This window comes from Artibeus jamaicensis, unplaced genomic scaffold, assembly GCF_021234435.1.
Source record: "Artibeus jamaicensis isolate MK-2021 breed Jamaican fruit bat unplaced genomic scaffold, CSHL_Jam_final scaffold_660, whole genome shotgun sequence".
Taxonomy (NCBI): domain Eukaryota; kingdom Metazoa; phylum Chordata; class Mammalia; order Chiroptera; family Phyllostomidae; genus Artibeus; species Artibeus jamaicensis.
Genome location: NW_026522052.1, coordinates 2288975 through 2301216, shown reverse-complemented (window position 1 = coordinate 2301216; position 12242 = coordinate 2288975). Strand labels below are relative to the sequence as shown.

The 12242-nt window shown below is 49.1% G+C and overlaps 1 protein-coding gene across 2 annotated transcripts in view; it reads right to left on the bottom strand.

Moving 5' to 3' along the window:
- The window catches only part of CLMP (CXADR like membrane protein), a 103216-nt gene that overhangs the window by 17838 nt on the left and 73136 nt on the right, over positions 1–12242 (bottom strand). For both annotated transcript variants that reach the window (XM_053659426.1, XM_037138298.2), the window contains exon 3: positions 2721–2878. In XM_053659426.1, the coding sequence (XP_053515401.1) occupies positions 2721–2878 (158 nt within the window). The remainder of the gene's footprint in view (positions 1–2720; positions 2879–12242) is intronic.

Genomic DNA, 12242 nt, shown 5'->3' with positions numbered 1-12242 from the left:
CTGCTTGCGGCTTCCCCGAGCTCCCAGCCTTGGTCTGTGCTCTGAGCTTTCCTCCGGGCGATGCCTGCCACCAGTTTGCAGATGTGCCCTGTGTGTTTTTTTCAGATGTACCTTCTTCCAAGAAACCTCTCTCCTCCTCTAACTACTCTTGGCCAATAGCGCCTCCTTTGTATTTATCTAGAACACTCTTCTTATTTCTATCATGATATTTACTTCTTCAGTGAATTTCTTCGGATAGAGTGCCTGTATAGTGTGAATCTATATTTATTAAAATTACTAAATAGATTTTAAAAATAAATTTTTTCAGGTAACATTGGTGTATACTAAATTGATTTTTAATCTTCCAGCCCATCTTTTCCCAGCATCAGGGTCTTTGCATAGTTTTATCTGGAATAATTTTTTCCTCCAATCCTCCTTCATTCTTTCTTTTTAAAAAAATATTTTATGTATTTATTTTTAGAAAGAGAAAGGGAGGGAGAAAGGGAGAGAAACATGACATATATTGATAGGTTGCCTCTTGCATTCTCCCTGCTGGGGACTGGCCCACGAGCCGGCCCGCAGTCCACTGGGCCACACCAGCCAGGGCTCCCCCCTGCCTCCTACACAGCGGGCTACAATTTCAAATGATTTATGACAGTGCCCTGGCTAGTGGCGAACAGCCCAGGCACTGACATCAGAGTGCCTAGTTTCAAAATGCAAAATGGGTGACCTTATACAGTTTTCACACTCTGAGTGTCTGTGCTTCAGTTCCCCATTTATAAAATGGGACAAACAAACCTCCAAGGAGCAAGTTAAATCACATACCGGGCGCCAAACAGATTGTGCCTGGCATGTAGCTAATACCTATTGTGCTTAAAATAAGTATGTATTTTAAGTAACTCAATGCCATTTAACTGGAAACTCAAAAACCTTTGCCTCTGATATCTTTTCTTCATTTTCTTAGTTTTTTAAATTTATTGATTGGAGAGAGAGAGAGAGATGAAGGCGGGGAAGAGAGAAGGAGAAACACCAATTTGTTGTTCCACTGACGGATGCATTCACTGGTTGTTTCTTGTATGTGCCCTGACTGGGGAGCAAACCCACAGCCTTGGCGTATTAGGATGATGCCCCACTCAGGTGAGCCACCTGCAAGGCGCTGGTGTCTTCTTCACCCTCGTATCCTAGTGCCTAGCGTGGTGTACCAGGAAGTGCAAAATGAGTATGTGTGATCTGAATAAGCAAAGAAAGGTCTACGGCCACACCACCCTGAACACGCAGATGTCCTCTGGATGAGTGAATAAAGGACACGCCTTGCTTCAGAATATTAACTGAAGATAAGGAGGGCGTTGTGACTGCTCATCAGAGTGCAGTCAGAAGCAGTATCAGTGGCCTTCTTAAATCAATGATTAACTTCCTAACCCTTATGTTCACTTGGCTACAAGACCAAGGTACTCTTTTCTTTACTTCAAATGAAAACATTCAGGTGAAAGATAGATGAATGGAGTCGTTCTTGGATTTTTATTAGAGGAAACTGTGCTCTTATTTACTTCATTCAGAACCGGGGCTGACGAGGATGTTGAGGATGTTGTTGGAACAAGCCTGCTCAGGTTAAGGTGACCTTGCTCTGCACAGAACAGGGAGTCAGGGCGATGCACTTGAGGACGAGACGGCAGGCAGCATGGAAACAACAGGGGGATGGAGGCAGCTTTTTAAGCAGGTGAAACTCCAACAGGGATCTTGTAATTTATTTTTAGTGAGATCTTAGCTTTTGCCCATAAAAACCATCTTATGAAATTAGTGGTACAGACAGTGGAAAGGAAAGGACAACTTTTCACTTTTTAGTAGGGAAAGAAGGAAAGTTCTGTAAAAGAAGGAAAGTCTAAGGTCAGCCTTCCTAGGTTATAGATATTTTTTTTAAACCACAAAAGTTTCAACAAAAGAATTTAAAAAAATATTTTGGCGGGTAAAGGGGGTGAGAACGTTTATGGTAGAAAGCCCGGGCCAAGGAGAGACAGGGGCTGAAAGAGCCAAGGCAGAAGGGACCCTGACAGCAGGTCACTTAGTTCTCGTTCTCTCTGAAGGCCAGCTGGGGGCGGCAGGAACAGAGTGCGACAAATTCTGTTCATGCTGCCAAAGTCGGTCGGGACCAGTGGGCCCTCAAGGTGGCCCCATGCAACCTGCACCCTAAAGCTAAGGCCACCTCTTCATTTCCAGTGGCGGAATCAGTGTCAGTTGTCCTGCTGGCCAGCTCAGTGTGTGTTAAACATTTTCATTCCTGTCCTGTACTCGTTCCTCTGTGTCACACGTTTACCATATCACACCGTCTTAGATCTCGGAAGTCGTGACTCTGCACAAAGCTGCGGCAAAGGCAGGTGGTTGTGGTTTCAGAAAAGGAGCAACAGGGGGAGCAGGCTTCCTGTTAGAGGTAAAGGGCTGGCCCCTAGGCTAGCGACGCAGCGAGCGACTGCAGTGCAGTCCCCTCAGAAAGACCTCCGTAGTGCAGAGCCCCTCTCTGGGCGAACGACAGATGGCTTTCCAGTAGCTCTTATTTCCCCAGAGGACACAGAATCTCTTCTTTTGACAACCCAAATACCCTTTCTTGCATACAGTTTTGTGTCTGGAGTCTTTATCAGCAATGAAAAAGGCCATTCGAGCCCTTTCTGACCCAATGAGAAAGACCAGAGCTGAGGGAAGGCAAAGGAAGGAGGAGGGGGGAGGGGCTCTAGCGGGCATATACTTACCACCTTTTGGTTCCCTTCATTATCAGTGAGCAGCCACTCGATGTCCAGGGTGTCTTTTTCTGGAAGCCCCAACTGATGATGACAGGGCAAAGTGACCTTCTCCTCTGCCACTCTCCTGATCTCAGTGTGAGTCCCCGAGCTCCCGACATAGTAGGACACTGAAAGAGGGAAACCTTCCATGAGTACTGCAGAAACTACGGGGCAGTGCGTGGAAAGCAAAATTACATGGGATTGTTTCTGAGCATTCTCCTGGGCCATGGCCAAGTCCAGGTGTCCAGGAAGAAGTGTCTAGCACTTCTGGTCCAGGAAGAACCCTAGACCAGAGGTGCTAGAAGTCCCAGGATCTCCCATCACCAGCTCCTGCATTAACTGAATTCATCATATCTTCCTTAACTGCCCCCCCTGCCCCTGAATTACACTCCTACCAATGCCTGTTTTTCTGCCTTAGAGGGAAATAATGAAATCATTCAGGTCAACAGCAACTTGTCTTTTAATCTTTCCCTCCCCTACTAGCAGAGGCTTCCAATGGACAGAATCCCAAGGGGAAGGCACAGGTTAGCATCCTCCCCCCGAAGTTTCACTCTTAGAGAACCTTACCCTCCCTGGCCTCCCAGGAAAGCCTCGGGCAACAAGTAGGCTCTAGTTCCTGCTTCATCCAGGAACACACATTCTCTCATCCCCCCAACCTATTTTCCATTCTGTATAGTTTCATATCTTACAGTTTCAACCCTTTCTATCCAAAGCGAAATTCTGAGTTATCACATTTGGAACCTGTCCCTCCGTGGATCTGATATCCATTCAGCCAACAGGAATTCATTTCCACTTTCGGCTTTCTTTCCCCAGAACTCCCATCTTTTTCTAGGGATGGTATCCTGTTGGCAACTTTGGACTCCAAGCTCACCTTCTCTCCTTCCTATTAATCTCTCTCTTAGTACCTGGCCAAGGCTCTAACCCTGTTGATTATTAAGTCTACAGTATTGATGACTGATGAGTTGGTGTAATAAAACCCCACCTAGATTCCAGGTATGATGTGTCTGGCGTTCAAGGTGTGCTTGTCCTTACACAGTGATAAATAAAGAAGCACAACATGAAAAATGATCTCCTTCAAGCCATTCACAATACAACAATATTATACAACCTCCAAGTTAAAAGAGCCCCAAGGCCATGGCTTGTGTCGTTGGGAGCTGCCCTGACTGGTTTCAGAAGCAGTAACCCCCCCCACGGCTAAGGCTGAGTGAGAGACCTTCAGACCATAAGCCACTAAGGAGACAAAGCTTATCTTCCTGGCAGGAGCGCTGCTTCTGCTCCTTTTACTTCACCCTGACCAGCCCCCAATGCATGATCGGTTAGCCAATGATGGGTAAGATTCCTCAAGGGAAGGATGACCTAGGACAGGCATGATCACGGGGGACCCCAGGGAAGGACTTGGGGGCTACAGCAAAAGGGGATGATGGATCCTTGCCTCTCAGCTTTGATATAACCTGAGTCCTCATTCTGTCTGGGAGAAGTCTCCTAATCTCTTGGCTGCCTTACTTCCCCTGCCTCACTTAAGCCTGAAACAATGCCAGAGGTGGGTGCAGCCCTGGGCTGGAAAGGGCAGGTTCCCCAGGGTGATCAGGCCTAAGAAAGAATATATAAAATCCTGTGAAACCTGCTTTGCTAAGAATGTCTTCAATTTAAATGATACGGGTCCAAATGTAAAATGAGTTTGTTTCCCAAAGTTTCATGGCCCTTTAGCTAACTGACCAGGACTCAGAATAAGCCCTCAGAGTTCTTTGTATATTATCTATTGTTTTATCCTTACTGCCTGACAATGATCACTGAGTTTTACCTGTATTCCTATGTGAAATGAACCAAATAAAAGCCCTTTGAGGCTCCTGGCCCTTCTCCTCTGAGAGATCAGTCACCTTTCCTCCCCAAGCAGATCATGTCTTAGTAGTAGACTTACTCTCATCTGTAGTGGCCGGGGGGGAGGGGGGGGCCTGTGGACCGACCCCTCCCCATTGTGTGAAGTCCTTTCTCCCAGAACAAAATCAGTCTGCCACCTGAGAAGGGTTTTAAGCACCAAAGGCCAAGGACCACAACTAACAGAAACACAGAGGCTATCTCTTATTCCCTGCTCATTCACCAGGATTGATCAGCAGCAAACCTGCGGGGAGGAGGAGGGCCTGTACCTTGCCTGCAGGAAAATGAAATGAGGAAGAAGGGAGCAGGGGCCTGCGGTTCTCTCTGTGGGGCTGATGGGGTCAGAGCCCTGAGTGGCCTCCACCTTAAGAGCAAGAGCAGGTGGGCCCCAAGCTCCGTGGCAAGGAATGCACCCACAGAATTAGGCTGCGCATGGGAAGGAGCCTTCAGAACCAGCAGAAGTCCCTTGTAGGGTCTCACTTTGTTTCTGTTTAGCACTTGACTCTGCAGTGGGCGTGGCCTCCATTTAGTGAGCACTGCCTGTGGTTCAGCTCTAGAATGAGCACTCAGATCTACAAAGAAAGGGTTACTCTCTAAATCTGCTGAGGGAGTTAGCAACTTGCCCAAAATCACAGACTGGGAAGTGACAGAGCAGGGCCCGCCCACACCTGCGTCACTGCACCGCTCAGGCTCCGACAGCACACAGGCCCCGCGTTTCGTGTGGCTTCCTGGAGGCCTGGCTCTCCCATCAGCTGTAGGCTCCTGGAAATTAAGTGCAGTCCACCACTGCATCGCCATAGCACCGGCCCCGGCCTCACACACTGCAGGGGCTCAATAAATATTTGCTGGATTGATTTGAATCGAAGCCATGCATAATGCACAAACGGAGGCCCAGGGGTAAAAGAGTCACCCAATATCCTACAGCTCATTTAGTGGCAGAAATAAGCCATATAAAACCCTCCCTCCAGCAGTCCCCATAAAGCAGCAGGAAATCGGCCGGTCCGCACTGTACTGAGCTAAGCTTGTGAGGTCCCCTGATCACTTTGCATGAGACACAACAACGTTCATGTGAAGAACCTGGCACCATTTTTGTGCAGACCGCAGGCACTTCCTAGACATCGAGTAAACAAATGCAAGTATCAGCTATGAAAGTGCTGACTGGAGCCACTAGAGGGAATCAAAGGCTCAGGTTTGGTTGATGTCCCGACAGGAAAGCAGCGCGGTGGTGGGTGGTGCGATTTGCCAGAGCCAGGCTCTATTTATACCATGCCCAGAATTAAGTCTCAGGGCGCAGGGAGGGCGCCACCCTGAGAATACAAATGACTTCACCAGTTAGGGAGCCTGGGGTCAGCGCATGCACCTCTAGTTTCCCCTGAATCTCACCTCCCCAGTCTCGAGGGGGCCCCCGGGATCCTAGCAGGTTTCTGAGGCCCTTCTCTCCTTTTTTAACCCATAGCCCTGTTCTGTAGCTTAAGTGGATAGGGTCTTGGACTCTGCACCCCTAACCAGGCTTGGCAATGCCAGTGGGAGCCACCGAGCATGGGTGTGCTGCCTGGCGGGGGAGTGGGAAGGGCCCATCTGAACACCACTGGCCAGCCTGGGGTTCCCTGGGCATTCAAGTACTCATCTTTGTTAGGGAAGACCTTACAGATCGTCGAGATTCGATTTAGGAGGAAACTACAGCCTGGAGAATTGAAACGTCAAGGCACAAAAAGCCAGTTACTAGCAGCAAGATTATTCCCAAGGTGGGGAATAATCCGGCTGGGAGCCTAGTACTCCTGCGGCACTGCCGGGGTGGGGGAGGGGGTGCTGGGGGTTGGCAGTGCGCATGTCCGTGTTCACGGGCACCGGTGGTCACATAGCGGAGGCTGAGTAGAGGCCTCCGCATGCAGCTCAGGCACTTAACAGAGGACCGGGGAGAGCCTGGGAGAACTGCCCTTGCGGAGCCCAGTGCTCTCACCTGCAAGGCGGGAATTCAACAAAAGACCAGGGTAAAGTGCAGAGGCATCTCTACACAAAAGCTCACCTCCACTAGAAGGCTTTTCCTCCGCTGACTGGCGCCTGCAGCCAGTTCAGATTAATTTAAGGCTTTATTCTCTAAGGGGCATTTACGTTTATTAAAGATCTCTTGAACTTTCAAGACCTCTTCAAGGAGATGGAAGCAGAAGTAACTTTTTTTCAACATAAATACTTTTATATAAAACTGAGCCACATTCTGAAGATGAATCCACTCAGAAGATAATAGTAAATTATTAAAAGGCAATTTCTATTACCAGTTGACTCTTTCATTCACATTAAAACACTCATTAGAGAAGTCTTTTTAAAAACTGTTCTGTACAACGAGCCAGCATTGCTTCTGTGGTCAGGTCGATGTCTTGGATGACCCTTTTAAGGAAGTTCACTTGGAAGTTCACTTCAACTTAATGAAGCCCATAGCTTTCACACACTGGCGGAGCCTGTCTCCTCACAGATCAAGGCCACGTTTCTGCGCCAGACCACGTGGGCCTGAGCAGCCGGGCAGGACTGAGAACACTGGCCAGACTTTCTCTGATGGTTCCCCATAGAGCCACCAGTGACTCGTCTTTCTTTAGAAAAAGGCCGGGGGTCACTTTTAGTAGAAACTAGGATGCTGCACTTAGAGTATCTGTTTCTCTCTCATCTCCCTAACACAGAATTCTTCTGCTCCTCAAACGTGGGCTGAGTGCCCACAGGGTGTGCCGGGCACCTCGGAGTTCAGTCTGTGTGCGGACTCTGCCACGCATGGGCCTCCGGGGCAGCCACTGTCAGCACAGGCTGCTGGCGGTCCCCAGGGTCCCAACCAGGAGAGGCCCCAGTGCTTGGTGCACAGGTCGGGAGCAGGTGGGTGCTTTTTCAGGACTGAGTTCTCCTTTATCAGGCAGTGTATGAGTAACGACGTTAGAGAGTGGTCGTGGCTGCTGTTCTTCACTGGGGGGCAGGAGCCATGCTATTCACACTAACCCACGGCAGGGCTCCTGCTCCTGGGAGACCAAGTCCTGCCGGCCTCCCTGCACTCAGTGGTCGCACTTCTCTGAATGGACCCGTTCACTTACCCGGGGGAGTGGGAAGATAATTCTCTTGTGTTTTCCTTTACACGGAATATTTGAGAAAGTCTCAGTCCCCAATGTCATCAAATGTAAGAAAAATAAAAAGGACTTTGGAAAATTTAAATCAACTTCTCCCATTTTACAGATGAAGAAATTGAGGCTTAGAGAGAAGTGACTCACCTAAAGGCATTCTGGTTTATGAACGAATACACATAAAACTCAGGAGGGGTGTTCACACGTGTGTGTCTGCGTGTGTGCAGCATGTGCCTCTGCAGACTGTTTCTGGAACATGGTACACGATCCAAGATTCAGCACGATGCAACAGAAAAAGCGCATGAGCTTTGGCGTTGGGCAGCTGCAACTGTAAGCAGTGGCCAAAACCCCAGGGAAGTCCCTGGCCGCTCTAAGTCTTTTATTCTATGAAATGAGCATAAAGCATCCACGGGACAGACTGCTGAAAGGACATATGTGCAATGCCTGGCACTGGCACATGGTATACAGCACACACTCAAAAACGGTAATTATTACTAACAATACTTGCACACACTGGACTTTGAAAGACGAGAAGAACTAGAAAAATAATCTGAGAAGGTGAAGCAGAACTGTGAGGAATTGGAAGGTCATTCTACTTGATAACTGTTACGATTTGGCTGTATTTGATTTCTGCCTGCATATATATATGTATATATATTTTTGCTCTGCCAGTTGGATGTAAGCCGCAGATTGCACGGCATGATGTGTTACCTCTAAATGTACAAATAAAGCTTTTCTCCATAACCACAACTTCACTATCACACCTAAGAAATTAGGAATATTGTACAGGTCATTCTGACTAGAGTGTTAAGGAAGACTGGGCTGTGGGACTGAGCTAGATCTGGAAGAGCAGACCAGCACCCCCTGCAGGGACGTGAGGGCGGCCAACGGCCAACGTCTTTGTGATGAAGGGAGCCCCTGTCTCCTGGCGAACTGACTCCCTCTGCGGAGGAGGAAGTTTCTCTTCTGCATCTCCTGCCGTATCACCCCAGCCCCAGAGTCCCTCTAGTCTTCTTTCTGGAGACTTCTGAAGCCTTCAGAAAAGAAAAACCACGTTCACTGTGAGCTGCTAAGGAACTGAGACATTTAAATGTCTTCTCCAATTCAAATAGTATTTGATGTTTAGAGAGTGAAGCTTGCAGACTACCAGTGGAATTTCAGACATCTGGGAATCAGGATGGTGCCTTCCCCACCCCCACCCCCTGGAGTTGAGGGTTTGTTCCCGAAGTCCCTAGAACTAGTGGTGTGGGTGCCCTGACCAAGGGAGCAGCCTGAGCTTGGGCACTGGTCTGGGCGAGGAGGGCGGAGCCGACAAGAAGTCCCTGCCCCTTTCTCTGTGGAAGGAGAGAGAAGAGAGCGGAAGTTTTTAGACTAAACACAGGCTGATGAAAAATGATCAACTCCCTTCGCTTCTCCTGTGTGAAAAGCCGTCTCACTGTGTACTTTGCATATATTTATTCTATTAAAAAATTACAAGCTCTTCACCCATTAGGTTTGTTGCTGGGAATGCAAAGATGCTAAGAGTCTCTCCTCCTCCCTCAGGCCATCGGAACACTAATGACTAGCAATACTTTACATTTATTGAGCCCGGCTCATCAAAATGCCCCATGAGCTCACAGTGAGCTCATGTCATCACCTCTGCTCTAGAGGAGAGAACTGAGGCCCCCCAGCTGAGGCCCCATGGCTGAAGGGCACTGTGGGGACATGAGCTCACCTACAATTTTTATTCTGTCCTTGCTCCCACACAGAGGTCTTCATCTCGGAAAGTGGCTGGTTGGAAGCACAGAAGCTCACGCTGATGAAACGCAACAGCACAGAGCTAGGTCGGGGGCCAGACCTGATCCGACACACTTGACCTCTTGCTAGCTGGGGTCCTGGTTGACAGGGACAAACACTCAGTTTCAGCTTTACCTAAGCATAGTGTGGGAAGGATGCAGTAGACCCAGGGGACAAGATTTACAGTGACCGGGAGTGTGATATGGCTCCTGGGACTGTGGAGTCCCAGCTGCATTCCAGAGGTTTGACGTCCTGCACAGGGGAGTAGTGGTTTCGCCCGGCGCTGCGCCAGCAAAGCAAGCCCGCCCAGAGCGCTCGTGTCTCGTTCAAGATGGTGCACACGGACAGGGACGTGACCCAAACAGTGACATCCAGAGGGCTGTGACCAGGAGACAGTGGGAGCAAAGGACATGTAGGAGGAACAGCTGACTCCTTATACAGCTGGTAGAAGGAGTGGTAGTCACCTTCCACCGTTCAAAAAGCTGCAAACAAGCGATGGGCTCGTGGGGTGCCGTTCCAGGGGGTGGAGTGAGGTCCAGATGGCCTAATTGCTTCCACCCTAAAGTTCCAGGTTGGGAGCTTTCCTTGCAGCTCTGAAATGGTCCGATTCCCTTAAGAACCCATTTGGGCTTGAGGTGCTGACAGACTTTTTAGCAGCCCTGTCTGACAGGGGAATGAGCTGTGCCACTTGGTGAGTTTCTCACTATTGGACTGTTCAGTGTCCCTCCTAACTGTAGCATTCTGTGAAATGGTCACTGAGTGCTCAGTACGTTCAAGGCACCGTCCTCACTGAACGGGATGGCAGCACGGGACACACACACACACACACACGGCTACCTGTCAGTGTGGTTGTCACCATCAGTCAAACAGATGGTTCAGCTTTGCTGCACTGTCATGTCAATACTGCTTTCAAATATTGCTGCTGGGCTCCTCGGAAGAACTAGAGGGAAGTGGCCCAGGCAACTGTAAGGTTTTTCCTCTCTGTGAATGCGTCAAACCACAAGGGGGCAGAGTTTACTTAGAATTCTGCACTCCTGGCCTTTAACATAGTTCTTACATTATCAATAGAAAGGATTATAATGGAAAAAAACTTATAAACTACCTTGGATTTAAGCTTAAGAAGCACTTTGCTGCCATTTGTGGTTAAATGCTAAATTTTAAACCCTCTGCATTTAATTTTCAAGGGCTGTGGAAAAAATGGAAATCTTAGAAAATATGGTCAGAAACTCAAAAGAAACTTTATTAAGGAAATAAAAACATACACACTTTTAACAACTTCACGTCACTGTTTTGACTTTTTCCAACTGAATTGGAAAAAGTGTGTAATACCAAAACACACCCTCATTTTAACTGCAGAATTTATTGCAAAACAAATCAGTGCGAAATACTGTCTGCGGAACTTCAGTAAGAAAAGGCAAAGAGGGAAGGACTAAAAGTCTGTCCCGGATGGCCGCGGGGGCGTCCGACCTGCAGCCCAGGATGGCTGTGAAGGTGGCCCAACACAAAACTGTAAACGTACCTAAAACACTATGAGATTGTCTTGTAATTATATGCCGCAATGTATTTCACGTGTGACCCAAGGCAACTCATCTTCCAGTGTGGCCCAGAGACGCCCAGAGGTTGGACGTCCTGAGAGACTGAGCAATCAGCAACAGAGCTCTCAAGGTCCCTCGGGTCTTGAAGTTTTGTCTTTGTTCTAGGCCAGTAACTTCCTGAATTACAAAACCCTGGATGCTCTGCTGACACACAGTCTGGAATCCCAAGCTGGGGAGGCCTGCACAAGGTCATGGTCTGCCTATTCAAAACTCACCTGCTGAAACGCATGAACTTATTCACACTCCCTTATCACCACTGATGATCTAAAACCACAGAAAACTGTTCTGAGATCCCGACAGGTCTGTCGTATCGACTTTTTATTTGTAGTTTGTCACATGGTGTTCCGAGGTACCCATTTCTACAGTGTTTCCTCACACAAACGCCTTGTCCTTGATACTTCAGATTCTAGGGGCTACAAACGCATCGCTGACAAAACAGTCGGCCCCGGAGTGGAGGAGCCAGGAGCGCACACTGGCTCATTGAACGTGAGTGGCCCTCCTGTTACCACACTGGGTCCTGCAGGGGACACAGAGGCGGACGGCATTGTCCTTTGTCTGCGAAGAGACTATGGAAACAGAGAAGCAGAACAGCGACGGAGCAAGCCCGGTTCAAGGCGGTGGGTGATGGGCATCGAGGTCAGGGTCAGAAAGTGCTCTAGGAATCCGGGGGAGAAAGATCCCGTGGTGGCCAGGGACGGCTCCACAGAAGAAGATATTTCACCTGCGCCTGGAAGATCGGGTGGCCGTGTTAGCAGCTACACGTGAGGCGGGGGCATCCCAAAGTCTGGGCTGGCGCCCTGACCGCACAGGAAGCCAGCAGCTCAGCTGAACTCAGCACCTGAAGCCTGGAGCGTCGCCGTGGACCCTCAGCCCGACAAGCTCTGCAGACTGGTCAGTAATCGCCACGTGATCATCACGTCAGCGGTGTCACGGTCCTACAGCATTGGGGTCGCTACCTGGGAGTAACGTTTCGTCTCGGGGTCTCCAGTGCAGTGGTCGGGGGAGGACGCTGACCTGGCCCACAGGGATCAATCTGCCACTGGAAACAGCACATCCCCCAGCACTGTGTCCTCCGTAGTACACCGGCACATGTTCCACACACGTGTTCCATGTTCACATGTGTAGGAAACACACACGGCTGCTGGAGC